The sequence below is a fragment of the Echinops telfairi genome, unplaced genomic scaffold (assembly GCF_000313985.2).
Source record: "Echinops telfairi isolate 266 unplaced genomic scaffold, ASM31398v2 ScPeMD7_5805;HRSCAF=6673, whole genome shotgun sequence".
Classification (NCBI taxonomy): domain Eukaryota; kingdom Metazoa; phylum Chordata; class Mammalia; order Afrosoricida; family Tenrecidae; genus Echinops; species Echinops telfairi.
In genome coordinates this window covers 2,508,531-2,535,505 of record NW_022109704.1, presented here as the reverse complement: position 1 = coordinate 2,535,505, position 26,975 = coordinate 2,508,531, and the positions used below count along the sequence as shown (strand labels likewise).

The following is a 26,975-nucleotide window of genomic DNA, read 5'->3' as shown; positions in this document are numbered from 1 at the left end:
ATTAATGTATGTATGGATTGTGGTAAGATTTGTATGAGCCCCTAATAAAACGATTTTTAAAAAGGAGAAAAAAAGAGTCCATTATATATTCTGAATATTGCAAATCAAAATCCCCAGTTTGTGGCTGGTCTTTTAATTTTTTGAATGATGTCTTTTTTGTTTATATAAATAACATTTTATTTTTGGTAAAAATTTACATAGCAAGTTAGGCCCCTTATTTGACAATTTCTACATAATTTGTTTAGTGACATTAGTTACATTTATCACAATACATCAACAGCCTTGATAATTGTGTTCAGTTTATTCCCTTTCCAATACTCTATAGATTCCTTGGCCCATTATCCTCTCATCTTTGTATTTGGTAATTTTTGACCATTTGGTCTCATACTGATGGTTTTTAAGTAAACACTGGTCCTTGTCACTGGATTCCCCACTCTGTACACGTTGGGCCTGATCTGGTTTTCAACATTTTCTGTTTTTCCTCTTTTTTTTCTGTGTTGTTTTCCTTTCTCAATTGCAGTTTATCTCAGATGTGTTTTGTCATTGTGGGTTGTCCTTGTGAATTTTTGTTATGTTTTCCTGTTTTTTGGTTTATAGAACCTTAGATTGATTGCCCCATAGAGGCAATGAGTAGAATAAGGGTTCCTAGGGCTGATGAAAGGGGAGGTGGGAGATAAAGGGAAGCTGATATCAAGGAGCTCAAGAAGAAAGGGAATGTTTTGAAACTGATTGTGGTAGAAATTATACAATACCCCATTCTACCTGGGACCATCTACTGTGACCTCAGTCAGGGTAGTCAGTGATGATAGCCAGGAATTATTTCCCTTTAAGAGTAAATTTTAGTTCTGCTAAAGTCCAATTTATCAATTTTTCATTTGTGAATTATGCTTTTAGTGAGATACAAAGAGATCTTTGCCTAACTCAAGGTAAAATGACTTGCTCCTAGAAATTTTATAGTTTGAGCTCTTATATTTACTTCTTCAGGTTAATTGTTCTACACAGTATAAGGTAAAGGTCTCAATGGGAGCACTGGTGGCGACGTGGTTAAATGTTGGGCCGTGACTTGAGAAGTCAAAAGCTTGAAACCACCAGCCTCTCTGTGGGAAAAAGACAGGGCTTTTTACTCCCATAAAGAATCAGTCTTGGAAACTCACAGGGGCAGTTCTACTCGGTCCTACAAGATTGCTATAACTTGGCATCGACACAACAGCAGTGAGTTTTGTATTGTTTACTGGGTGGGGTGGGGTGGTGATACGGTTATTCAATTATTCCAAGACCATTTGTTGGGAAGACTTCCCAGTGAATTGTCTCGGAATATTTGTAGAAAATCAATTGATCATGAAGGTGTAAATAGATGGTTCAGGCTATTCTGTTCAATTTTGGTTTATATGTCTATCCTTACACTATCTTGATTAATAATAGATTTGTAAGAGTTTTTTTCATAGTGTAAATCCCCAAAATTTCTTTAAGATCTCTTTGAATACTCAGAGCCGGAAGTAAGCACTGGCTAAAGGTTTGTATAATTATTTATACCTCAACTTTGGTATAATTATCTGGATTATTACATGAGAAATTTAAAACAAATTATACTAACCTAGCGTAATGACTGCCATCGAGTGACCTATGAGACAGAGTACAACTTTCCTTTGGGTTTCAGGCTATACTTCTTGTTTTGTTTAGTTTTTTTTAGTGCCAAAACCCAGGAGGCTATACTTTTTTTAGTGTACAAAAAAATTGTTATATCAAGAAGTGATTTTATATCAAAGTATTCCAGCCAAGTACAAATCAAGTCTATGGCTTAATGGTACCCCAAACCCTCTTCAGACTCAAGTAGCTAGAGGCCAATGAAGCAGGAGGAGGCTGTAAATCTTACAGAACCAGAAAGCCTCATCTTATTAAATGATACCAAATGGTGTTAAATTTACGTATTTTATGCGTTATTATTCTTCTTGGTGATTATATAAGGACCATAGCATATAATTAATTTTAAAAAGCACTTCTGAAATGTACACATGTGCTTGACAAATGGATGTATGTATGGATTGTGATAAGAACTGTACAAGCCCCCATTAAATGATTTTTTTAAAAAGCACTTCTGCATTAATCTATATTAATATAAATAACACAAACTAAAAACTTAAAAGTCATATATGTTTTTCCTACATGATTTAAAAGTCTTATTTCTCCAGATAGGATTCTAGCCCTGATAGGGCCAGAGAACAAATCTAGCTACTGACCGAATGGGATTGTCTCTTTTTCTGAGCTAGTGCCAATATGCTTTGGCTATATCTGGATTTATATGACTGGACAATCTCAGCAGAGCCCATGGAAAACAGAGAGCCAAGTACCACTGGTCCAACAACATCAGCTCCTCACCTGTGGCTGGTAGCCAACAGTAGCCACACAGCGGTGATCCACAAAAGTGAAGATTCCTTCTATGTTGTGTCTGGAAATAAACTCTGTAGGTTGACAAATGTTACTCATGTCTGTACAGTTGGGAGAACTGGTTACCTGAGAGTGAAAAAAAGAAAATGAGATAAGGCTCCCAGTTTAAGGAATTCCTGACCTTGAACAGTTCAGACAGGAAAAAAATGACAACTACAATTAAATAGAAAACAAGATCAAGAAGCTCCCTTCATACACATACTCTTCACCAAGTCAGTAAAAAAAAAGAAAAAAATTAATTCAATCCAAACCTTCATGTACTTTTATCTGGCTAGGCTATGTCCATTATGCAAATTGAAAATTTATAATCTAAAGTAACCAAGAACTATTTTCTTTCTTTTTTATTTTATTGGGGGTTCGTACAACTCTTATCACAATCCATCCATCCATCTATTGTGTCAAGCACATTTGTACATTTGTTGCCATCATCTTTCTCAAAACATTTTCTTTCTACTTGAGCCCTTGGTATCAGCTCATTTTTTCCCCTCCTTCCTTACTGTCCCTCCCTCACGAGCCCTTGATAATTTATAAATTATTTTGTCATGTCTTACACTGTCCAACGTCTCCCTTCACCTGCTCTTCTGTTGTACGACCCCGAGGGAGGGGGTTATATGTAGATCCCTGTGATCGGTTCCCCCTTTCTACGCCAACTTCCCTCAACCCTCCCGGTATCATCCACCACTCTCACCACTGGTCCTAAGGTGTTCATCTGTCCTGTGTTTCCAGTTCCTATTTGTACTAGTGTACATCTTCTGGTCTAGCCGGATGTATAAGGTAGAATTGGGATCATGATAGTGGGGGAGAGGAAGCATTAGAAAACTAGAGGAAAGTCGTATGTTTCATTGTTGCTACACTGCACCCTGACTGGCTCATCTCCTCCCCGAGACCCTTCTGTAAGAGGATGTCCAGTTGTCTACAGATGGATTTGGGTCCCCACTTTGCACTCCCCCTCATTCACAATGATATTATTTTTTGTTCTTTGATACCTGATCCCTTCAACATTTCATGATCACACAGGCTGGTGTGCTTCTTCCATGTAGGCTTTGTTGCTTCCAAGCTAGATGACATTTGTTACCTTCAAGCCTTTAAGACCCCAGACACTATATCTTTTGATAGCTGGGCTCCATCAGCTTTCTTCACCACACTTGCTTATGCACCCACTTTGTCTTCAGAGGTTGTGTCCGGAAGGTGGACATCATAGAATGCCAATTTAATAGAAGAAAGTATTCTTGCATTGAGGGAGTACTTGAGTGGAGGTCCAATGTCCATCTGCTACCTTAATACTAAACATATAAATATATGCACATAGATCTATTTCCATATATATATGCCTGTATTTAAGCCTGTATAAATGCCCTTTGCCTCCCAGTTCTTTCCTCTATTTCCTTTTACTTTCCTCTTGTCCCACTATCATGCTAAGCCTTCATTTGGGTTTCAGTAATTCCTCTCAGTTACATTGCCCTTGATCAAGCCCTACCAGGCCTCTTACACCCTCCTTGCCACTGATTTTGGATCACGAAGTTTAACTGTTTTCATGAGAAGAAAAAAAAAATTTCACTTCTCTATTATTAGCCATATGCAGTGAACCCTCGCCACTTCGCGCTTCGACTTCCGCGGCTTCACTCTATCGCGGTTTTTGCGTAACAGCGCATGCTCTGTCATTACTGCCACTGATTGGCTCATACTGTACACGCTTCTGTCTGCATCACTACGTATCGGAGTTACGTATCAGATGCATTTTTGCTTTTGTACAGTGTACTGTAATTGTTTGCGATTTTTAAGAAATTTTATCTAAGCCCTATGATGGCTCCTAAATGAGCTGCTTCTTCTAAGCCTCTGACAATAAAAATAAGCACCAGAGGATGATGCTCACCATCCAGGAAAAGGTAAAACTTTTGGATATGATCAAAGATGGCAAGAAAATCGTGGAGGTTGCACGCCATTGATTACAGTATTTGTAAGAACTATGTATAATACTGTATGTGAAATATGTAATACTGTAAACTAGATGCCATAAATAATATAATAAATAATAAATGATAATTGTAACGTCCAAAATGTTTTACTGTATTTTCCCTTTTTCATTTAATAAATTGGGTAATACAAGTGTAATGGTGACTAAAGGGTGTTTTTTCATGTCCTCTATGCTCTAACTACGAAAATATTTGATTTACAAATAAGGTATCCTACTTCGCGGAATTTCATTTATCACGGTAGGGTCTAGAACCGATTAACCGCGATAAACGAGAGTTCAATGTAATGGTAAAAGAAAAGAACTTTCTTTTCAAAATAGGCACAAAGGAAATGAATAGAAAGTTAGTACTATAAAGGTTAAAAAAACATGAAGAAAATCTTCTTTCCTCCAGGCAACCTTAACCGTGAATGTCATATTCCTTTAAAATGGTGGGGTTTTACGGGATTCCTCTTTTGTATTCAGAGGAAAACAAAAACCAAAAAACCTCAGCCCATTGTCATCCAGTTGTCTCCAACTCAGAGTGAGTGACCCTACATTAAGGTCTCCACAGCTATAAATCTTTATGCAGGAAGACAGACTCATCTCTTTCATGGAGGAGTTGTGGTTTGAACTGCTAACCTTGTAGTTAGCATAGCAACACTTACCCACCAGTGCTCCTTGTGTATTCAGAGAAAAGTAGGTAAAGAAAATGAACATGAACAAGTTCTGATAGAGATGTCTGTAACTGAAAAGGAGTACAGACGTGGAAAAGTCATCATACTTGCCTGCAGTCTGCCAATGGCCACTAGGCAAAACTTGCTCCCCTGGCCAGCCTCAGGGTCATCATCTGGGAGGGAAACGCCTTCAGAAAAATGAGATTAAGAGATTTAACAGGGATGATACCTTCAAAAGTCAGGCAGGTAAATACATTTAAGCATAAAGAGGGCAGGTATAAAGCAACAAAGTGATGAATTATGACAAATAACTATATAGATAGAATATACTACATGCAAGTATCATTCTAAATCCTTTCACACCCTGACCACCACTACCATCACATCACTCAACAATTTCATATATTTCAATGCATTAATTGCAGTAAACAACACAGTATAGACCCCACCTAAGGTATGCTGACCAAACCAAACACAGGCAGATAATCATTCCACAATCCCACACAGGCAGAGAACAAACATTTTGCCCACCTGTGGTTTTAAATTAAACAAATAATAACAAAAAATGAAATTATACTAAACATCAGAAGTTATTTATACCCCTTGTAAAAGAGAAGGAGTGTTGATGTTCTATATGGAAAGGAAAGAAGACTGTATTTCCTCCTTTTCTTCTTACCCAGAAAAAGAACTCTTTGAGAGCTACACAGTAGTACTAAAGACCAAACCTACTTCAAATGTTTGATTTATATAGCACATAGACTAAAAAGTTCAAATGTCATTATTCCTTTTTTTCTTAAATACTTGTATCTTTATTTTTCTAAAATACTATCATTTATTGGCTGTCTACCATAGGTCTGGCAAACGGGCTGAGGGTTTTTCTTATATTCAATTTCATCCTTATATTAACTCTATATGAGATGTATGAGGGTAAGTCAAAAAGTATTGCTGTAAAAATTATTTAGCATAAAAAGAAATATCAAAATGTGAAGCTATAGTTTCTGGAAATATTCTCCACCTAGGTCCATGCTCTTCCGCAGGAGTTCTGGTGGTGCGGGGCATTATGCACTGAGCCGCTCACAACTCAACTTAAACGTTTTTGCACAGAATTTTCCCTTTGTAAGTTATCCAGTCATTTTTTTCTCTTCTCCCTCAATGTCTTGCAACTACTTTTAATGACAACTGCTTCTTTGCTCATAAGTACTTAGAACATACAGGTAGTCAGTATACTTTCTTATGAAGTTCGACATTTAAAAACTCATTCTATGATGCCATCAGTATTGAGTCATTTTCCAAGTCCGAGTAAGCCAAGGCCTCAACTCGAATATAAGTAAGTGCCCTAAGTGAAAAGTAAGGAATTTTCTTACAGCTTGTATCAAAACATTGCAGGTGCAAAGTAAATAATAAATGCTGCCCTCATATTCTTGGGATTTTTGAGGAATTTGAAGAATCAAGAAAAATCACTATCCAACTTTCCTACCTGCTGGGGGCCAGGCCTTGATGTAGCCTGTGCAGTGGACCACCACGAAGTGAGGTTCTCCATCTTTCACAGAGCCAAGTCCATTCCTAGAAGAATCACAGGTGTCAAGAGACAATCCCGCCTAGTAAAGCTTCTAAAGGACAATGATGGCTTAGCACCTTTAACTTTAGGTTCTAAAGTGCTTAGAAGCTTGGATGCCAGGGTTTAGATATTCCTCACATTCATATGAACATATTTTTTAATCTTGTCAAAGTAAAGCAACTAAAAATTACTATAGTAGGAGAAAAAATGTGAAGGGTACTTTCTTGAAAAAGATGAACAAGAGAAGATTTAGACGATAGGTTCTCAAAATTATTTGACCTACCAACCGAGTCAGGAAAAAAAAGAAAAGAAAATTAACTCAGCATCTGCCTCAGCAATTTTGTACTATAGCTCATAATCCAGTATAAATTACAAATTATCTGTCTTGACAGCCTCTCTGGACCAGTCCAGTACACTTCTGCCTCCCACCCCCCAGGGAATGGTGTCACCCACTCTGGGAAACACTGCTTTAGAAGTTCAGGAAAATGTCAATATGAAATGTAAAGAGTAACTAGGAAGGGAAACGTAAGAGTGAGGACTGCTGAAGGGAGAACTGTGGGAAGTTGGGTGAAAAAAGAAATAACCTCTATAGGGACTTGGCTATTCGTTTGGTTTTCACTTCTTAGGCCCTCACCTGCATCTGTTCCTCACAAAGCTCAGTCTATTCATGGAGACTGGGTCCACAGAGCTATTACCGCACCTGTTTTAATAAGCAGATAGATTTAAAGCAATTAGGCAGCTCAAAACTGTATTAGTAAGCAGACAGGTATCAGGCACCGGATACAACTAGGCCCTCCAAAACTGGTAACAACATTTCTAAAAAGGAAGAATAAAGGTAAGTCTATCTAAACTCACTGCCATCCAGTCCATTTCAACTCCTAGTGACCCTCCAGGACAGAGGAGAACTGCCCCTGTGATTTTCTGAGGGTGTAAATCCTTAGAGGAATAGAAAATCTCAGCTTTTTCCCATGGAGAGGCTGGTGGTTTCCAACTGCTGACCATGCAGTTAGCAGGCCAAAGTGTAATCCAGTAGGCCACCAGGGCTCCTCCCAAAGGTAAGTCAGGCATGGCATTTCTTAAAATCTAAAGTCAAAATGCTCCATATGATAGTCAAATGCAAAGAATTTATTTGTATCGGACCAAACCAAACCCACTGTTGTTGAGTCAATTCCAACGGATAGAACAGTAAAATTGGCCTGTAGAGTTTCCATGGCTTTATTCATTATGGAAGGAGACTGCCATGTTTTTTTTCCTTTCTTTTTTGAGGAGTGGTACTTTATTTCATTTTTCACAAGTTTTATTGGCATAAAATTTACATATCATGCAATTTGATGATTCAATCACATCAAGTACAGTTGTACAATCATTACCACAATCAGTTTTAAAATATTTTTCTTCACTCTCATACTCATCACTAATAACTCCCCATTTTTCCCTAACCTCTCCTGCTAGACCCATTAACCCAGTACTATCTCTGTAGATTTACCAGTACTTGATTTCATATACAGAAAAACATTAAAAAACAAACGACTAAGAAGAATAACAAAGTAAAACAGATAAAAATCTCAATGGCAAAGAAGTAAAAAATATTAAAAACTAAAACAAATTTTAATGGATCATAAGGAAGATCAAATGATAGGGTGATAAAATTTTGACTAACTGCATCTGTAACAATCCATTTTCCAGTGCACTCTACATGTTAGCACAGCTATTCATTCCTGGTCCACGGTCAGAGGATATACACTAGGGGTTTAATCCATGTGTATTTCCCCTTCACTTAAAAAACAAAACTGAAACAGCTTTAAAATGGGTCAAAAGGGAGATCAAATGACAAGATAATATATATTGACCTAACTAAATATGCCAAAATCTGATAACAGGCTATTTATTTACCTCCTTCAACTATAATCACTGAGGCTTCACCAGATGCTTAATCTATGTGTGGGTCTTGGAAATGGATTTTGGGCTTCCACTGCATCTATAGTCTAGCCTTCTGCAAACTGGGTGTTCACAATTTAAGCTCTGTTGTCATTCCCTCCTATAGATTTGGATTACATTATTTACAATCTGTGGTAGTTACGCAGTCTAGTGTCAACTTGGGACTTTAAGAATGAAGGGGTGGAGTTGAGCCTGTCAATCAGGTTGCTGCTTGATGACCTCATTTGGAGACGCTATGAAGATAAATAGCTCACTGGAGGCAGAACACACACTCTCTCTGCTTCGTGCTCCTGATGACAAGACACATGGAACTCCACAAGAACCCTGGAGCTGAAGGAGCCATGTGGAGACTCACGCCAGCGCTGACATGCTTACGCCACCACTGGATTCACAAAAATTTCCACCCACTGGCCTGTGATCTTCCTGCATTCAGCGTCAATGCATGTGTTTTGTGAGTCTGAAGAGGAATTTATAGACTGGTATCGGACATGTGGGCTAATATCAGACTTATGGACTTGATCTGAACTGGGCTGTTATCTCAATATTCAATTGTTCTTGTATATAAAGCTCTTTCTTATACACGTATGAGTGTCTCTGGATTTATTTCTCTATCTATCCGGACTAATACGCAATCCTTGGATCACACAGGCTGGCATGCTTATCTCATGTGAATTTAGTTGATGCCTCACTTAGATGGCTGCTTGTTTGAAAACAGCCCTTTAAGACCCTAGACGTTATTCTTTCTTATAGCCTGGCACATCTTGTTTCTTCACCACATTTTGCTGTAGCACTCATATCTTCAGTGGTTTCTTCATGAGGTCAAGCATCAAGAGGGATATGCTATAAGAACGATTAGACTGAGGCTAGAATTTAGTTAAAGGCCAAAAGCTATTCATGCATCTAAGGTTTATATGTCTCTGATATACCTTAGAGACATCATTGTTGTTTTATGTTATAGTACATTATCCCCCTGGAGGCATCACTTTCATTGCCACCAAATCAATGCTGACTCATAGAGACCCTATAGGACAGAGTAGAACTGCTCCTGTGGCCACGTTTTCCTATTGAATTTGTACATCCAAAGGTGGCAATTTTTCGGTATAAAGGGTCAAATAGTAAATATTTTCAGCGTTGAGTGAGAATCTGTTACAACTAGTCAGCTCTGCTATTTTAGCACGGAAAAGAGACAGAGAAAATATAAACAAATGGGCATGACTATGTCCTAATAAACTTTACTCGTAAATTAAAAAGACCTGGTTTTACTAGCTGCTGCTCTTCCATAGGAGTCTCTGGATGGTGCACACAATTAACGTGCGCAGCTGCTAACCACAAGGTTGGCAGGTCAAGCCACTCAGAGGTAGATGGAAGAAAGGTCTGGAAATCTTGTGAAACTTCACCCAGCAAAAACCCTATAAAGCAGTTTTATTCTTACACACATGGAACTGACCTAATGGCTACTTTCTTTTTTGCCCTCTACTTTAACAACTTAATCTATTTGCTACATTTCATTACTATTTATCTTGATCCTTCCTACAACATTTTTTAATCACCCATGTCTACATCTTGAGTGGGCCACTCTTTCACATGGTTCCCTACTTCATCTTATTTCTTCAAATGAACATAACGAATAACAATGTATATAGTGTTTAGTATGTCATGAATTCCTCTAAGCATCTTTACATGTATTAATTAATCAAATCCTAACTACTTTATGAGGTGAGTAGTAACATTACCTCCAATTTTAAATGATGAAACAAAAGCAAAGAGTAGTCCTGCAATTTGCCCAAATTCTGAGATAGAAATGGCAAAGTGAGAATTCAAACCCACCAATAATACTCAATTTTGTGCCTCTTCCAAAAAACTCTTTCCTAATATTCTACTCATTTCTAATGAGCATCCGTCCAGAACAATATAGTCAATTTCCATTATACAAGCTACAGTTATTTTGTAACTGTATGAGATGTTGCTTTTTCTCTGTGCCTAGAATAGAAATCCTTTTACAGAACCCTGAAATGTATAGTATAAATTGTTTCTAAAAACAGCCACAAAAAAAAAAAAAAAAAAACCAGCCACAAAATGCCGAAATAGTCTGAGTACATAAATGTTGCCTGTGATGTAAGGAGGAAAATAATACAGGTTTTATGGATACAAATAAAATCCTGTGTCAGACACTACTCTACATTACCTTGGGAAGTTAATTGCTTTTAGTCTGCCTTTTGTTTAGCAAAATAGTAACCATAAATCCTATCTTATCGGGCAGTTGGGAGGATGAAAGGAGACAACTGACATAAAACACTTATGGAAGAGCTCAGGAAATCTTAGTTCCTTTACCAAGCAGACTTCATTCTGTTACAATCCATCTGAATCTGAGTGTTAACTTTAATCCATCTGGAATTTGGATTTAAAATAGTAACTCCTGTGGTCAGGAATCTCAGGTCTTAGATCTGCCTATGTCCTATGCCACAATCCTCAGTGTGATACTCACCTCATGCGGCAAATAAATGATCTCCTTGAGCCCATACACATTCTCATGGAAGACTGTTGACCTTCCTTCTTCACTGTTCCAGTCTTCAGATCCAGAATACGCCCTGAAGAAGGAAGTGACCAACAGTCTGCAGTGTATGCTTTTATGTGTAGTTTTGTGCATGGAAAACAGGAGTGGGAACGAGAGCTGGCAAGCAAGAGCTGAGGCTATATATAGTCTTGTGTCTTACTATTTTCTCTTTTTCTCTCTCAATGAATGCCATAAGCTGAAAAATCATTGTATATGGTAGAGAAAAATATCTACCTCAAGTCAACACTGTTCCTTCCTTTATTATACATAGAAACCAAGGGCAACTTTGGGGAAAGAACTAAAAAACTTCAATTAATAGAAACATAAAAGAGAAAAAAAAGAAATTCCATAATGGAATTTCTTGCGTTTCATTTTTAATTACCAGTTTTAATCTGTTTCTATTTTAAACTTTCTCCAGGGTTGCATAGGAGCAGATGTAACTTGCTTCCTCCAGCCAAACTCTGGTGAAAGGGCTGGATAGCATTAAAATTAAAAGACAAAAAAAGAAGAAGCCAGAAAAAGTATAAACACAAGGAAACCAAAAAGTCCTTATAATAGTGAATAATAATGACCTCCTCTACAATAATATAAAAATCTGTTATTACAGAACCTAACACAAAACCTGGTACAAGTGGACAGAAAAATTACCAGGCAAATAACCCACAAAAGAGATGGAAGTATTAGTAATTCTTTTAGAATGAGAAAAAAAAATTGTGTTTGGCTTTTTACTTTTTCATCTGTTAGTATTGAGGAAAAATGTAAGCGTTAGAGGTACAGCATCACAACTATAACATTTTCTAAAGATCTAGTCACAAAGTAGATTAACTTGCAGGTGGAACAAAAGAATTAATTATATTAATTAAGGGAGAAAATTCTAGAAGCGTTGCTAGAGTCACCAAGCAAATTTAGGAACTAAAACAACCCTCCAGACTCACACTTCCTACTAATTTCCCCTTCACTGAGCACTCACCTGTCAGGGCATTTTCAGAAGTGGAAAGCTGCTCACGAAGTTTGTCCACATCATCTGGGTGCACCTGATCATACAGTGTGCTGCCAAACCACTCAGACTGTGGCTGGTTCAAAACAGGGGTCACTGAGTCAGAGACATACACCACTCGGCCTGTCTCACAGGAGACAATAAACAGAAAGCCATCTGCTGCCTCCAAGATCAAATGTTTTAGTTCCTGCCCAAGGGAGAGAAATAAAAATTAATATTAAACTCCAGAAAACCACGGTTCTATTCATGGAAGAACTAAGCCTCTACCTGATCTGCAGTCAGCCTTGCACACTAATTGTGATAGCCTTAACTGATAAGGCAGTTCTCCCAGTGGAGATTTCCTCAATTTCTCTTACTAGCTACCTCTTTATCTCAGGGTAAAAACGAGTAAATTAAAAAAATAAAAAAACAAACAGTTTACCATGAATAATTATTTGAGTCCTGCCTCTGGTCTCTTTTTAGGGTTTTGTCTACAAATATTTCTCTAAGATCAAGTTTCCTCAATTCCATACAAGTGTTCCCTCAACTTTTCACAACTCATGTTTCTTCTTTAGTGCCAAATGTACCCTAAGTGTAATGCTATGCTGATGGCCTCTATTCTTCCCACTTATCATTTATTTCTCAATCCCACTTTATGTGGGATCAAGAACTTCACTTTAAAATATTTCACTCCTAGATAATTTCGTTGTTTTTAGAAGATTACAATATCATCCTACTTTCTCACTTTAAGTCCTTTTCCTGGATCTTGATAATTTTTTCAATCATATTGTTAAACCTTCCCTCCCCCTTGCTTTCAGGACACTGCACTTCAACTTTTGCTTCTTTTCCAGATGTTCCTTCTCTGCTTCAGGTTCCCTTACTTTTGCTTCAAGTCTTAAAATGTAGACATTTTCCATGGTTCTCTCGTAGTTCTTCTCTATTCATACCATATTGTCTTTCTCAGCAATCACCTCTCCTTCCACTCACTAAAAAGTGACACCTTTCACTAAAAAGTGACACCTAAGTCTACATTCCTAGACCTAAATATTTTTTGAGTTATCAGCAAACCTAAACCCCACATACCTACTGAATGCTCACATAGGTATTCTATCAGCAACTCAATTTCATTATCTCAAAACCTCATTATACGTCCCACTTGAAAAAAAATCCTGTCCTCTTCTACTACTTATGGGTTAATAACATCACCTTCCAAAAATGTCAAAATCTAACTATTCACCCTCAAAGTCCAGTTAGGATTCAGGTGATTCTACCAATTCTACTTTCCAATACTATGTCACTATCTTAGTTACCTTGCACTAAGATTATAAAGTGGTCACCCTACTTTCCTGCTAACTACCCTTAAAATGCTCCCAGGTCTACTATATTTTTTATGACCCTCCCCCCCGAAGATTAAAATTTAAAAGCTTTTTGTTTGTTTATTTTTTCATTATAAAGGTATTCCCAATGTGGGACATATCCCTTTCACCCCCAAACAAAATCACAATCTGCCCTGGGGATATCTAGGAGGCTCTCTTGCACTCTCCAAGGATGGAGTGAGAAAGGCAGATGCTGGGGGACTGGGAAGGCTTTTTTGGTCCCCACCTTACTTATCCTCCCTTTTAGACTCGATGGCAATGAGTCAGTCTCAACAGAGGACACTGCTCCCTACTCTTATTGCCCTCATCCACTCATCCTTTTAAAAACCCCAAAAATCTGGCTAGACCAGAGGATATACACTGGTACAGATAGGAACTGGAAACACAGGGAATCTAGGACGGATGATCCCTTCAGGACCAGTGGTGAGAGTGACGATTCCAGGAGGGTCGAGGAAAGGAGGAGTAGAGAGGGGGAACCGATTACAAGAATCTACATATGACCCCCTCCCTGGGGGACGGACAACAGAAAAGTGGGTGAAGGGAGACATCGGACAGTGTAAGATATGACAAAATAATAATTTATAAATTATCGAGGGTTCTTGAGGGAGGGGGAGCGGGGAGGGAGAGGGGAAAATGAGGAGCTGATGCCAGGGGCTTACATGGAGAGCAAATGTTTTGAGCATGATGAGGGTAACAAATGTACAAATGTGCTTTATACAATTGATGTATGGATGGATTGTGATAAGAGTTGTATGAGCCCCCAATAAAAGGATTAAAAAAACAAAACAAAACCCAAAAGTCTTCACTATTAAAAATCAAACCAACAAAAACCTATGGGTGGGGTGTGCAAAGTGCACTGGATTAGGAGGTGAAGGGTCACCAATGGAAGAGGGAAGGAAGGGAAGCAGAGGAGGAGCCATCACTGTTTCTGCTGCAGGGCCTCCTTCCCGGCTGCATCCTGGAGCAACACAGTCCTCTGTGTGGCAACTGCACACAGCAGACTACTGCACCTTGGACAAAGCTGTTCTTCACTGATAACATGAGGGTGTTTCTCAGGGTCTGTGACGTCTAATTTGAGATACTGATCCACTGAATGAAGCTTTCCACAGGTGGTCAGGTCATTCTGTAGTTCCATGACCACATCCTCTCCCACAAGGGACTTGAAAAAGGAGTAGATGAGCATAGTGCTCACGCTGCAGGCTGCGGGGCCAGACCAGAAAGTAGAGGGACCAATGCTGCCAGGATACCAGCCAAACTGGCAACACCGCAGGAACCTGCGCTGGGTTGGGCCAACATGCTAGCGTAGCCAGAAATACTGAGGAAAGCTCCAAGCTAAAGGAAAAAGTGTGGCAGGCTCCTGGCTAGAAGAGGCAGTCCGGCAGACAGGCAGGAGAGAGACAAGAAGGAAGATAAAGTGGGGGGAAAGGGCTAAAATCTAAACTCTTTAACATAACACTCAACCATTCCATAAGGCCCCAGCTTTCCTTATCACCTTCCAAAGTATACTAAACTATACTTTTAAAAAATTATCTACTTACTCTCCTACCTGTTTGTTTCTGTTTCCCACATTTATCAAAATCTACACTACCTTCCCCAAACCCTTATTTTCTATGGCTGTTCATACTGCACGTCCACTCTAGAACTGATTGTGTTTGTACTGTTATTTTATTTCCATTTGTTTCCACCAGTAATTCTCTCTCACCATTCTTTATATTCTTCATAGAACATACCACCTGCTTTAACTACAAAAGGTGTTTTAACTACGGTTTTTCAAATCAGTATCTGCATGTGTACTTTGGAATAAGTTGACTATTTCCGCGTACATATTTATAAAATCTGTGCTGTGATTTCATATAATTCATCCTACTTGGGAAATTTTCTTATTCTTTCCCTCTAAATTACATTATTTCCTTCCGCTTAATCCTTTGATTAAAATGCTAAGATTATAAGTAGGTTTATTTTCTTCCTTATACTCTTGTATTTTCCAAATTTTCCTGCAATGAGCATGTGTGCATTTGTGATTTCTAATCATCAAAATAAGAGCATGGTGCTTTCACTCCTAGAAATCTTCCCCGATCATCTTTATCTAGCTTGGTCAGTCCATTCTTTATCTATTCCTTCTGATACATATCTATCAAATCCCTGTAAATTATTAATACTTTTAAAGAATTTCTATATATTCATTTTCCTATCATTTTTCACCTATGTGTTTATTCTGTCATTCACATACAATATTCACACTAAATTCCTTAAAGGCAGGAAATGTTTCTGTCCTCCCTGTATTTCTCACAGTGCATCGCATGTAATAGATTAGGCCCTGATCAACAACAACTGCTTGTTTGACATCTTTTGTCACTAAAATTGAAAGCTGGGTAGAACTTAGGAGGCCCTGATTAAGAAATAGATATCTTCCACACCCTCAGTTGCCTTAAAGCTTAATAAGAGGTTAAGTTCTAGGGACTAGGCACTTACTCGCTAATACTCTGATGATGGTATAAAAGAAAAAAAATCAAAGCTGTTACCAAAAATTCCCTCAGTCATGCTCTCTCCCTGTGATTCTGATCCTCTTCCATCTTGTGCCTACATTCATGAGTCAAATTCTAAAATACTTTCCATCTTGCTAAATCGTTTTCATCAGTCTCTACATCTCATAAGCAATGCCAATGAGGCTACATAACCAGGGATTAAGCAAAAGGAATCAATCATCCATTTTTAAAGAAACTCACTTTCCCATAATTAGGGTTTTTCCTGAAGAAGTGAATTCTTGTTCTTTAAAGAGTCTACAAATTAAGTTCTACGCTGACCTCCGCTACTCAGGATTAGTCATCCATATTAAAAAAAAAAAACTTATAACAGAATCGCCCACATTCTAGAATCCCTTAGGAGTTGTGGGTCCCAGAGACCTGATCAGTGAGGAAAGATGGCTTGTAGGTTCCATCAGTGGATGTGTTGCCAGTTCCCCGCAAGGACTTCATATGAGAAACTGCCATGCGTAAGATGGTTAGCTTGTCAGGTTTTCGAGCCAGGGCACTACAGGTGGGTACCATGTCTGACAGTTCTGTGATGTATGCTGTCATCTTGTTTCGTCGCCGTCGTTCAATTTCACTATGATTTTCCCTGCATGGAGAGAGAGGAAAAGCCCCATCCAGGTGGTCACATCTGGTCATTTGTTAGCAGGAAGAATGATACGGACACCAGTAAGCTAAGAAATGTGGTATTCAGATTTACTGAATTTACTCTCAGAAGTTAGAATACAACCGGTTTGCTAACTTTCTCATGCAGAGCAAGCATGGAAAAGAAACTAACAAGGCAAACAGAAAACAAGCAGATGCCAGCACTTCCCGTTAGCTCCCAGAAATGTCACTTCCTATGGAAATTAGCACAGTTTACAACCAAAAAGGCTTTAAGAAATGGTAGCACTAAGAAGTATTGATTTCACTCATTTATATTATAAGAAACAAATAATCTCAGTTTGGTTAACTCCATGTTGACAAATTCAATATTTCAATTAATTTATGCTTTACAGAATCATGGCTGATTTTTTTCCTAAACAATTATGACCAGCAGCTGATATAAGATTCCACTGATTTGTAAAACATTACTTCCTTCTATGCTTCTCCATTACTCCCAACAGAAGCCAAAATTGGAAGATTCTGAAGTTTTCCTTATTCCACTATTTCACAAAAGACTACTTTATAGAATGGGTCTCGGGGTCTCGTGCCAGTGCACTGAAATTCTCAAGAGGCTGCAAGATGCCATCTACTAAATATCCCTAAGGGTCCCCAATCTGGAACAAAGTAAAATGGGTGGAATGGTAAAAGTATGATAATAGACAATTTAAATCGAACCAGGCCAAACAGACCACATCTCCAACACTGACTTTCTAAACACTGAGAGAGAATAACATCATTAATATAATAATATTAAAATCTAGTGATTTTCAAACTGGATTTTTTTTAACGCTGTAGGTTTCTATTTCCTCCTTGAGGATGCCTCAAGAAGAAAGCTAAACAAAAGGCCATCTTTTCTATGTCTACTTAATCCTTTTATCTACTTCCATTTTTACATAAGAATTCTGTTTTAATGAAAGTTCTGTGGCAAAAGAACTACTAATGTGCTAGCTATAAACCCATATTTAGAAAAAATGATGTCAAATAAGTAAGTCACTTTTCCAAAGGTTGCTCTTTCCCAATTCAGTGCACTTCCCCATTACACCATGTCATTTTTTTGCCTAAGAATGAAAAGATTAGTAGGAAATCAAACCAAACCCACTGCCATCGGCTATAGTGACTTGATAGAAAAGAGTGGGACTGGTCCTTTGTGTTTCCAAGACTTCAAATATTTACAGGAGCATATCAAACTCTTCTCCTGCAGATCAGTTGCTCACTTTGACCCCTTACTTTGCAGGTAGCAATCCATGTGTAGCCCACCTGCCCCCATGGCTCCCTAATAGTAAGAGCTTATCGCTCAACTGAGAGGTTAAGTGATTGATTCCAACTCATAGTGACCCTACAGGAGAAAGTAGAACTGCCTCTTTGGGTTTTTCAGATTTTAAATCTTCACGGAAGTACCCAGTCCATCTTTCTCCCAATGAACACCTGGTGTGTTCACACTGTTGGCCTTGCAGTTAGCAGCATTACTGATGGACCTTTTAACACATTTAAGTCACAAAACACAAAGTATTGGGAACAATACTTCTCTTGCAGTCTTTCTTACGTTACCAACAACACTCTGAAAAAAGATCTCGAGTCTCCTTTCCAAACAGCAGAAAGTCAGTATATAATTACTTTGCCTGAGACACATTCAGGTGCCCATTTTCCTAGTCTCTGAAAGATTTCTGACACTCAAGGCCAGAAGGTTAATTTTCTCCACAGCCTGGGCAATCACAAGATAATTCAATCACCAACCCAAAATAAGAGCTGTTATGACAAGTAATGCCAATGTGGCTACATAAAAAGCCAAGAGTGAGTCTTCTGGAGATACCGAGTAAAATCTAAGATGTAAATACTGGAAACCCATCATGCACAAAGATGTACACGTTAGTTTTCTGACAAGAGTTTTTCTTGTCAGACCACAAACTGGCCAAGCTACATTGTTTCTGAAAGCTTTCTGCTATGTGACATTTCTGTCCTGAAATCAAGAGAAAGCTACTGCACCATTTTCTGATGGGAGAAGCTAGAGCTCATATTACACACACTAGAACAGATCTCCCCTGACACAGATAAAGACAAACAAAGAAAAGGGAGAAGAGAACAAGCAGAGGAAGAAAAAGGATGGAGAAAGCAGCATCACTGCTTCATCATGCTAAAACATACTGTTCTCCTACCTGGCGAGTCTCTCTTTATCCGCAGAACTCTGCTCATCATCCGACCTAAAAACAGAATTAATGAACTAAGCTACCATTAAAATAGAAAAGAAAGGAGGGGGGAAAAAAGAGAAGAAAATTGGAAAAAGGCAGTTATGAAAGGGAAGGGGAACGGAAATGGGCGAGAACCTTGCTGTAGCTTTACAAGTCACCTGTTAGGATAAAGAAAAAGTAATTTACAGGGTAAAGGCCAACATAAAAACAAGGCTAATATTTATGCTACATTGCCATGATCTGAACACAAAAAGCATTTGGCTAATCAATCAATCTCTGTAAAGATGAAGGATATACAAAATTTAATAAGAACCAACCAAGAACAAATTGCTCCCAATCTGGAAAGAAAATGATATCCACGTGTGGGTATTTTTTTAAAAAAGAAAGAAGGAACTCAAAGCTAGAGCAAATCATACTAAGTGTATCAAAGAAATAATCACAAAGTCATACACAAACTCAAGACAAAGTTTCACAAGGCAAATTACATAAATAAAACTAAGAACCAGGTCTTTGCTTCTTAGAGTTTCTGTTTTATCTCCACCCCTACCTCCCAGTAAAATTGGTAGTATTTGAGGTCTTAAAAGCTTCCAAATGGCTATCCAAGTTATAATAACTGGTCAACAGTTGCCTGGAGAAGAGAAAGGAGATGTAGGTCTGAGACAGAACTGAAGTGCAGGTCTAGTTTCCTCCATGAACTACTGCTTCCATTGCATGACCAAAAAAGTTGCTCTCCTTTTGTTAATTTCCCACAATGGTATAAAGACCCCAAACTCACATTCTTGTAGTAATAGACCATGAGATGGATACTGGCAGATGAGGCAGAGGAAATGGGTCTGAGCCTGGGCTCTCAGGTTTTGATGTGTAGATGGCAGTAGCAGCACTGGCATATGCAAGACCCAGGCTACTCCTACTGCTCAGCAGAATAGTGGATGGGTCTAAGGGCACTTCACTCCCCGCTGGTTCTTTTCCTCTTGCTTTGCTTCCACTCTCACTCTTCCACCCCCACTCTTCAGATGCCACTATTGCCTACTGCAATGGTTCTCAACCTGTGGGTCGTGTCCCCTTTGGGGGTGAAATGGCCCTTTCCCAGAGGTCGCCCGATTCATAACAGTAGCAAAATTACAGTTATGAAGTAGCAACAAAAATAATTTTATGGTTGGAGGGGTCACCACAACATGAGGAACTGTATGAAAGGGTCGCAGCATTAAGAAGGTTGAGAACCACTACACTGCCAGCCACCAGTTCCTCAGGGCTCCACCAGCAGTGTCAGAGAGAGCACCAGTGGTAGGAGTGGTAATGAAGACAACTAGAAGCAGACTCCCACAGGTGTTTGTACAACATCCAAATCACATAATGTCCTACTTCACAGACTGTGTCATGGACGTTAAGTGATGCCTAGCTGAATGTGTATGTCAATTTTATTGCTATGACATCATAGAATTATGTGTTAAACAAAATTAACAACACGTGAAACTATTGTTTCTCAGCATATCCTCCACTTGGGTCTAGAGCCTTCTGAAGTGTTGTTACCATCCCTCTCTTAACCCTTCTCTGAAGAATTCTTCACTCTTCAATTTACAATGCACCCAAAGGGCAGTTCTGGCATTAATGAATTCAAATTATGTGCCTTTGAAATGCATTTGAGTGTTGAAAACAAAGTGCCAGAAGGGGCAAGATGAGGCCTGAGGGGTGGATGGGGAAGCTTCCCAGCAAAACTCTCCTAGGGGAAGCCCTTGATATTCTCAAAAGATGAGCAGGTACATTGCTGTGATGGAAAACAATTCTACTGTGCAGTGGTCCTGGCCTCTTTCTCACTAATGTAGTTTTCAAATTTCCTAAAACATCTTTCAAATAAGCCTTCATAATCTCCCTGTCTTTTGAAAAAGAAAAAAAAAATGTTACTCCATTGGGATGCCCCAAAACATTTGCCTTCTGAAATGAGACCTCTTTGCCTTGAATTGAAATGGTACAGCAGATCCCCTCAAGTCACCTAACAGTCTATGACAAGAACATTACTGCAGATATCCACTGATCACAGAGCCATATTCCAATACATTTTGTTTGGATAAACCCATGCATGTATGAATTAAAACCTTAGTAGTAATACTTTTTTACTTCCAAAAATATTTAAGTTCAAACTATGAACATTAGCAAGGTCTCGGGCTTTGATAGGCAGATTATTCTGCTACTGAAATGACTAAGAACAATGACTTAAGTAATATATAGAAAATATGTGATAGATAAGCTATAACAGGTGCTTTCTGGTGGCCCTAGGTACAGAAATCACAAGGATTTCCTGGTTATACTTCTTATTAAATGACCTCTCCATCTTTACTTGTACAATCATCACCACAATTTTAGAAAATTTTCTTCATTCTTGTTTTGACTGTACATTTTTGAAGGCACTCTAATGAAACGAAGACATGTGTATTACTGGAACAATTTGTCTGTAGCCATCCACTGATCACAAGGAAATGTTTGAAAACATTTTGTTTAGAATAAATCCAAGCAAGTATGAACACTATAAGCAATGCTTTCTTGATTTGCCCTAATACATGCTATTTGTATGTTGCTGAACAGATTTCAGATGGGCTTTAGACTTCCATTTTGAAATCATATTATTTGAACATAATGTAAAACGAAGTTTCATCAGTTTTCAGTATAGGAAAGAGACTGGACAAAGAAATTCACTTTTGTTCCTGATAAAATTAACATTCAATATTCTCAAAATGCCTAGTCCAACAAGGTGGTCCAAGAAGCTCTGCTACATTACCTGGCAAACCGCTCCTTATCGTTAGACATCTGATCGTCATCACACCTGAGGAAGCAGAAAGGAGTAAATTTAAAGTAGTACCTTGTTATATCAATTCCCTCTGAAAAGAAAACTAGAAAAAGATTAAAATAACCAAAAAAGTGGAAGTGGTGGGGGTGGGGCAATGGAAAACCATTACAGACAATAAAGATATAATAGCATCCCACAGAACTTTAAAAGCTTAAAAAATAATACATTTTTTAAAAAGAACTTTAAAAGCCTATAACTATTGTTTATCAGGTTTTCTGATGCCTCTATTACCCTTTCTTATCAGACATGATGACACTTCATGAGGACACACTGATTGTCCTATCTGCACCACACTGAAATTAGGGAGTTTCAAAATTTTAAATTTTAATTAATTTTAAATGACAATTTAAACAAAATCATTTATCTCTTTGATCAAGGAAATGCAATCCACTCCTCCAAACAATTTCTACTTAACAGGTAAATAGGCTACTACTCCATAAACTATGAAGAAGGATATGTTCAGGGAGGAAGGCCTAACTCCAGAAATACTATTTTACTGGTTTCTGAAAATAACTAAAGAACTGAAGAAGAATAGGAAAATACAAAGATATGATGAAAGTTCAGCTCAAAGGAAAATGGTAGGTTTCTAGGACACAAACTATACGATAAATCGTATACTATAAACTCCTAATGAGAAAACATAACTTAAGCTGAAATAAGAGGCTCATAATTTACACATTAAATCTTGAATCTCAGGAATGAAGGTTCTAGATATTTGCTACTCAAGGTGTAGCAGTAACAGCTAGAGACTTATTTTGAAACATACAAACTAACAAAAAACATGGCTGTCGAATAGATTCTGACTCAGCAAGCCTATAGAAGGTTTCCAAGGGTGTAAATCTTTACGTGAGCAAAAAATCTCATCTTTCTCCTTTTCAGCAGCTAGTGGGTTCGAACAGCTTAACTTATGGTTGGGAGCCCAAAGTATAACTCATTATGCCCACAGGGCTCCTTAGAAATGCAAAACCTGGAGCCTTATCCTAGGTTCCCTGAATCAGAATCTTGTTATCAAGAACCCTAAGTGGATTTGTATGCGCATTAAGTTTGAAGAGCATTATTCTAGCTATTAATAAGGGGAATTGGTGATTCAGTGGTACAATTCTTGTCTTCTTTGCAGGAGAGCCAGGGTCAAGTCCCAAACAACGGGCCTGAATGATGCATAACCACCACTGTCTTTCAGTGACGGTTTGTATGGTGCTATGAGGCTGAATAGCTTTCAGTGGAGCTTCAAGACTAAGATGTACATAACCTGGCAGTCTAATTTTATTTAAAAACAAGCCAAGTAATATAAATCTTCAGTGAGATTATCCCTCATCTCAGAAAAAAGACCTTAATATATTAAAAAGTCATCTTTAATTCCCCAGAAGATTCATTATTCAATGATGCAAATTTCAACTCTTATTCTAAAGGAATTAACAGGTATCAGAGGATATGATAGGTTTTGTATATTAATGGCCCACTCACTGTGGTGAAGTGAAATTTCTTGGTACGGCTTTTCTGTCCATAGTCTTTGTAACTCCTACCAAATGACTGGGTGGGCCACGAAAATAAGGTGTAGAGGACTCTAAATCCCAGGGATTGATAAGCTTTCCTGTTCCACTGGGTATAAAGTAAGCCGTCTCAGAAGCTGGAACAGACAATCCCACAACCATCAAGACAAAAGTGCCACCAGGGGAATGAGTATAAGACCTGAGAGCTGTGTGAAGTGACAAAGGCACCAGAAGCCAAACCATAGACCACAGGTTCCCAAACGGATCTAACCTACTGCTCTCATTTCAGAAAAAAAGTTACTCACACTAGCCTACCCACCCACCAGCAATTTTTGTACTATAGCACATAATACAGGATAAAGTATAAGTATCTGCTTTTGCAGTCCCCCTAGATCATTCCAGCATCCCTTAGGAGATGGTAATGCACACTTTGGTAAACACTTACCTAGACGACTAGATGGAACTAGTAAAGCTGACTGCTTGGCAAGGAGGCTTGCTTGCAGAGTAGGGTACCCTTTGGGCATTTATCAACACTAAAGGAGCTTTATAACACTTGCCCGAGCAAGACAGAAGACAGAGGACTGTATGATGGAGAAACAGAGAGAGATGTGCCTTCCAGTATGGCTGAGAAGGGGTGCTGCTGCAGACAACAGAACTCCTATCCTGCCTGGTGACGTTGGTGGCAGCTCCCACCTCAACCCACACTTGGGTAGCTCAGAACCCTTCCACTGGTTCCCCACCCAGGGTCCTGGGCCATGTGTGGTAACAAGTTGAGGTGCAGCCAGGAGAGCCTGGATGCTCAAACCAGAATACGTACTGCAAGATGCTTTCACAACCGTGGAGAAGCATTTTAGAGAGATGCATCAAATCTTTGCTGCTTTATGTTCAGAAAACAGCCAGACTGCGAGACAAAGTTGACCTCCTGGTGAATGAAATCAATGCGTATGCCTCTACAGAGATCCACAATATAAAGCATGGCCTGAAAATCTTTCCTGATGAGTTTGCCAAACTTCAGGATTATCGCCAGGCAGAGATTGAAAGACTTGAAGCCAAAGTAGTTGAACCTTTGAAAGTTTATGGAACCATTGTAAAAATGGAGTGCGAGGACCTTAAAGCAACATTAACAGCAAGAAATTGAGAAGCTAAGCAGTTAACCCAGTTAGAAAGGACATGTCAGGGAACTCCATCTGATAGACATATTATTTCACAGGAAGAAACGGAATTACAGAGTGACAATGGACGCTACCCCAGCAACTCATCATCAGGAAGAAACTATGGACAACTTTGAAAAACAAAATAAAAGGCATAAAGAATATATTTTCAGAATTTATCACTATTGAAATGTTATTTCATGGGAAAGCTTTAGAGGTCAATACCACTGCACCAAAATATACCAAAAATGATGAGGAAGAAAATTTAGAGGTTTCCCAGACCGCTCTGTATCTACCAGATTATTCATCTCGTTTAGATACTATAAAGGCAAATTCAAAGTCGCCTCTTCAGAGATCACTGTCAGTTAAATGTGTATCTGGGACAGGCCAGCTATCTACCTGTCAACTCAGAAAGGATCAACAGATATTGATGATGATGACAATGATGAACTGGCTATTTCAGAAGAAAATCAACTTTGTAAAGACTTCACATTTCTACTTTCATCTAAAATATGGCTCAGAATCCAGGATTACTAAATTGTGAAGCTTTATACCAGCCTGAAAAATTAAACCTCAAAATGATATACTACTTGAAATGCAAAAATAATTAAAGGAAACATATGCTGACCAAAAAGCACAGGTTTTAAAAAATATTACACAGCAGCCATTTTTCAATGCTTATAATTTTTCTGATCCTGCCTTGTGATCATCTTTTTACTTGTCAAATAAATCCCATAAGCATGAGTACTGTCTGTGACTCCTATCGGTCCAATGCAACGGATTACTGAGCCTAGCAGAGAGGTGGAGTGGCATGGAGAACTGGTGCTTGAACAGGGTAAAGAAGACTGGAAGGTAAAAGCATACTTGACCTCTGCCTCAGAAAAATCAGCCTTGGGCTGCTGACTTGGATCCTCCTTCCCCCTTGGGTAGCCTAGAGGAGGTCAGATATAACTACCACACCGTTTCCTCATCCCCCAACTAAGAAGGCCTCACAATATAAAATTCCTTTTGCAGTAACCACCACCTTGCTTCAGGATTTGGACATGACTTTCTGTGGCCAATGAGATGTTACCAAATACGATGTAAATGCAGTGGTTTGATAAGCACTTGCACATTGGAACATGCCCTTTGGATTATAACCATCACCATCTGAAAATACCTAGTCTGGGATCCTTGACCACTATAAACAGAGAAAAAGAGAGTTACTCAGCCATCCCAGCTGAGTCCAGTCCCCAACCAGCTAATTAAATATCACAGCTTTGTTGGTAGGCAAAATTCAATAGAATAAATAGCATTCCCAATCCATAGAAATGTGAAAAACAATTGTTCTTGTTAGGCCACTATTGTTACACAGCAAAAGATAACTGATACAAAGAGTCTTGTAACTTCTCTGTCCTAATTCACTGAGGCTCTAACTTTGGAATTGTTAACAGAATGCTTGAAATTTTTTCTGAGATAAAATGTAATATAAAATTTTGTAGTTTTAAGGTGACATATTCTCCTTAGGCCTAAGAATGCACACATTATAAGGCAAAAGTATAAAGTTCACAACCTAATATTTAATATCAGATATCTATAGAAAGTTTTTAAAAATCTTACCTCAAGAATTTACTGTTCCCTTCTACATCATCATCAAAATCCAGCCTGGAAAAAGCCAACAACAAATATAGTAAGGCTGGTTATATTATTAAACATTAAGAAATGTAAATGATCAACCCACAAGGTACTTATATAACCATCAAATCTAAGAAGTAAAAGAAAAAGTAGATAAGAGTTGTATGAGCCCCTAATAAAACAATTAAAAAAAGAGAGAGAGAGAAAGTAGCGTAAAGACTAATAAAAATCGAAAGACACTACAAAAGTCTAATGGATTAATGGACCATGCAAATATCAGTCTCCACAACCATAAGACCAGAAGAACTAGATAGTGCCAAGCTATCAGTATTAACTGCTTTGGTCACATTAGAAGGTCATGGGTAGAGTAGAAGAGAAATGTGGACCACAACTCAATTACAAAAAGGCCCAGACCACATATCTGATCGGAGCACATCGGAGCAGATAAAGGGGGAAGTAGGAGAGAGTGGAACACATCCTGGCCCACCAGGCCTTGAGGACGATGATCCCAATTAGAACAGCCAGTCCACAGAGAGGACCACATGGCCAGCCCCACTATGAGACTTGATGGCCCTTGCTGCGGGGGACAGCACCGGAGACAGTGTGAGAATTGCTCCCGATCTGGTCCCCCCACGCTGAGGTAAAGCACTGGGGTTGTGCAATGGAACAGCAAAGGAATGGAGTGGCAAGGTCCCCAGGGAATGCTGACGGTGGACTTTGGGGCCAGAGCGTGGTGTCCCAACAGACTGGACTGGAAAATACTCCTAAAGGCCAACAAACAATCCTTGAACTAACTGCAAGCTTTTCTTTCTTGTTGTGTTTTGTTTTGTTCTCTGTCAGTGGTTTGCTTTTGCTGTTATTTATTGTTGCTTGGTTTTGCTCTGTCTTGTTTTTGTGCATGTTATTATCTCCGCAGGTCTGTTTAAATAAGATAGGCTGGATGAACAATCTGGAGGCGAAAACAATGGGACCGACAGTTCCGGGGGGACATGGGAGAGGGGGAGGTGGGGGGAAAGAAAGGTAGTGGTGTTAACAAACCCAGGG

The 26,975-nt window shown here is 38.7% G+C and overlaps 1 protein-coding gene and 2 pseudogenes across 4 annotated transcripts in view; 1 reads left to right on the top strand and 2 right to left on the bottom strand.

The window, feature by feature from the left end:
- ARNT (aryl hydrocarbon receptor nuclear translocator) overlaps window positions 1–26,975 on the bottom strand; it is a 90,663-nt gene that overhangs the window by 25,276 nt on the left and 38,412 nt on the right. For 2 of the 4 annotated variants that reach the window (XM_045295655.1, XM_045295656.1), the window contains exons 3-12: window positions 25,917–25,961; window positions 21,608–21,652; window positions 18,802–18,846; window positions 16,379–16,592; window positions 12,094–12,307; window positions 11,055–11,157; window positions 7,266–7,331; window positions 6,551–6,636; window positions 5,185–5,261; window positions 2,377–2,511 (exon numbers count right to left, since the gene is read on the bottom strand). In XM_045295655.1, the coding sequence (XP_045151590.1) occupies window positions 2,377–2,511; window positions 5,185–5,261; window positions 6,551–6,636; window positions 7,266–7,331; window positions 11,055–11,157; window positions 12,094–12,307; window positions 16,379–16,592; window positions 18,802–18,846; window positions 21,608–21,652; window positions 25,917–25,961 (1,030 nt within the window). The remainder of the gene's footprint in view (window positions 1–2,376; window positions 2,512–5,184; window positions 5,262–6,550; window positions 6,637–7,265; window positions 7,332–11,054; window positions 11,158–12,093; window positions 12,308–16,378; window positions 16,593–18,801; window positions 18,847–21,607; window positions 21,653–25,916; window positions 25,962–26,975) is intronic. The other 2 variants (XM_045295657.1, XM_045295659.1) reach the window with 1 other exon arrangement.
- On the bottom strand, window positions 14,395–14,658 carry LOC115871449 (annotated as a pseudogene).
- On the top strand, window positions 23,962–24,854 carry LOC115871450 (annotated as a pseudogene).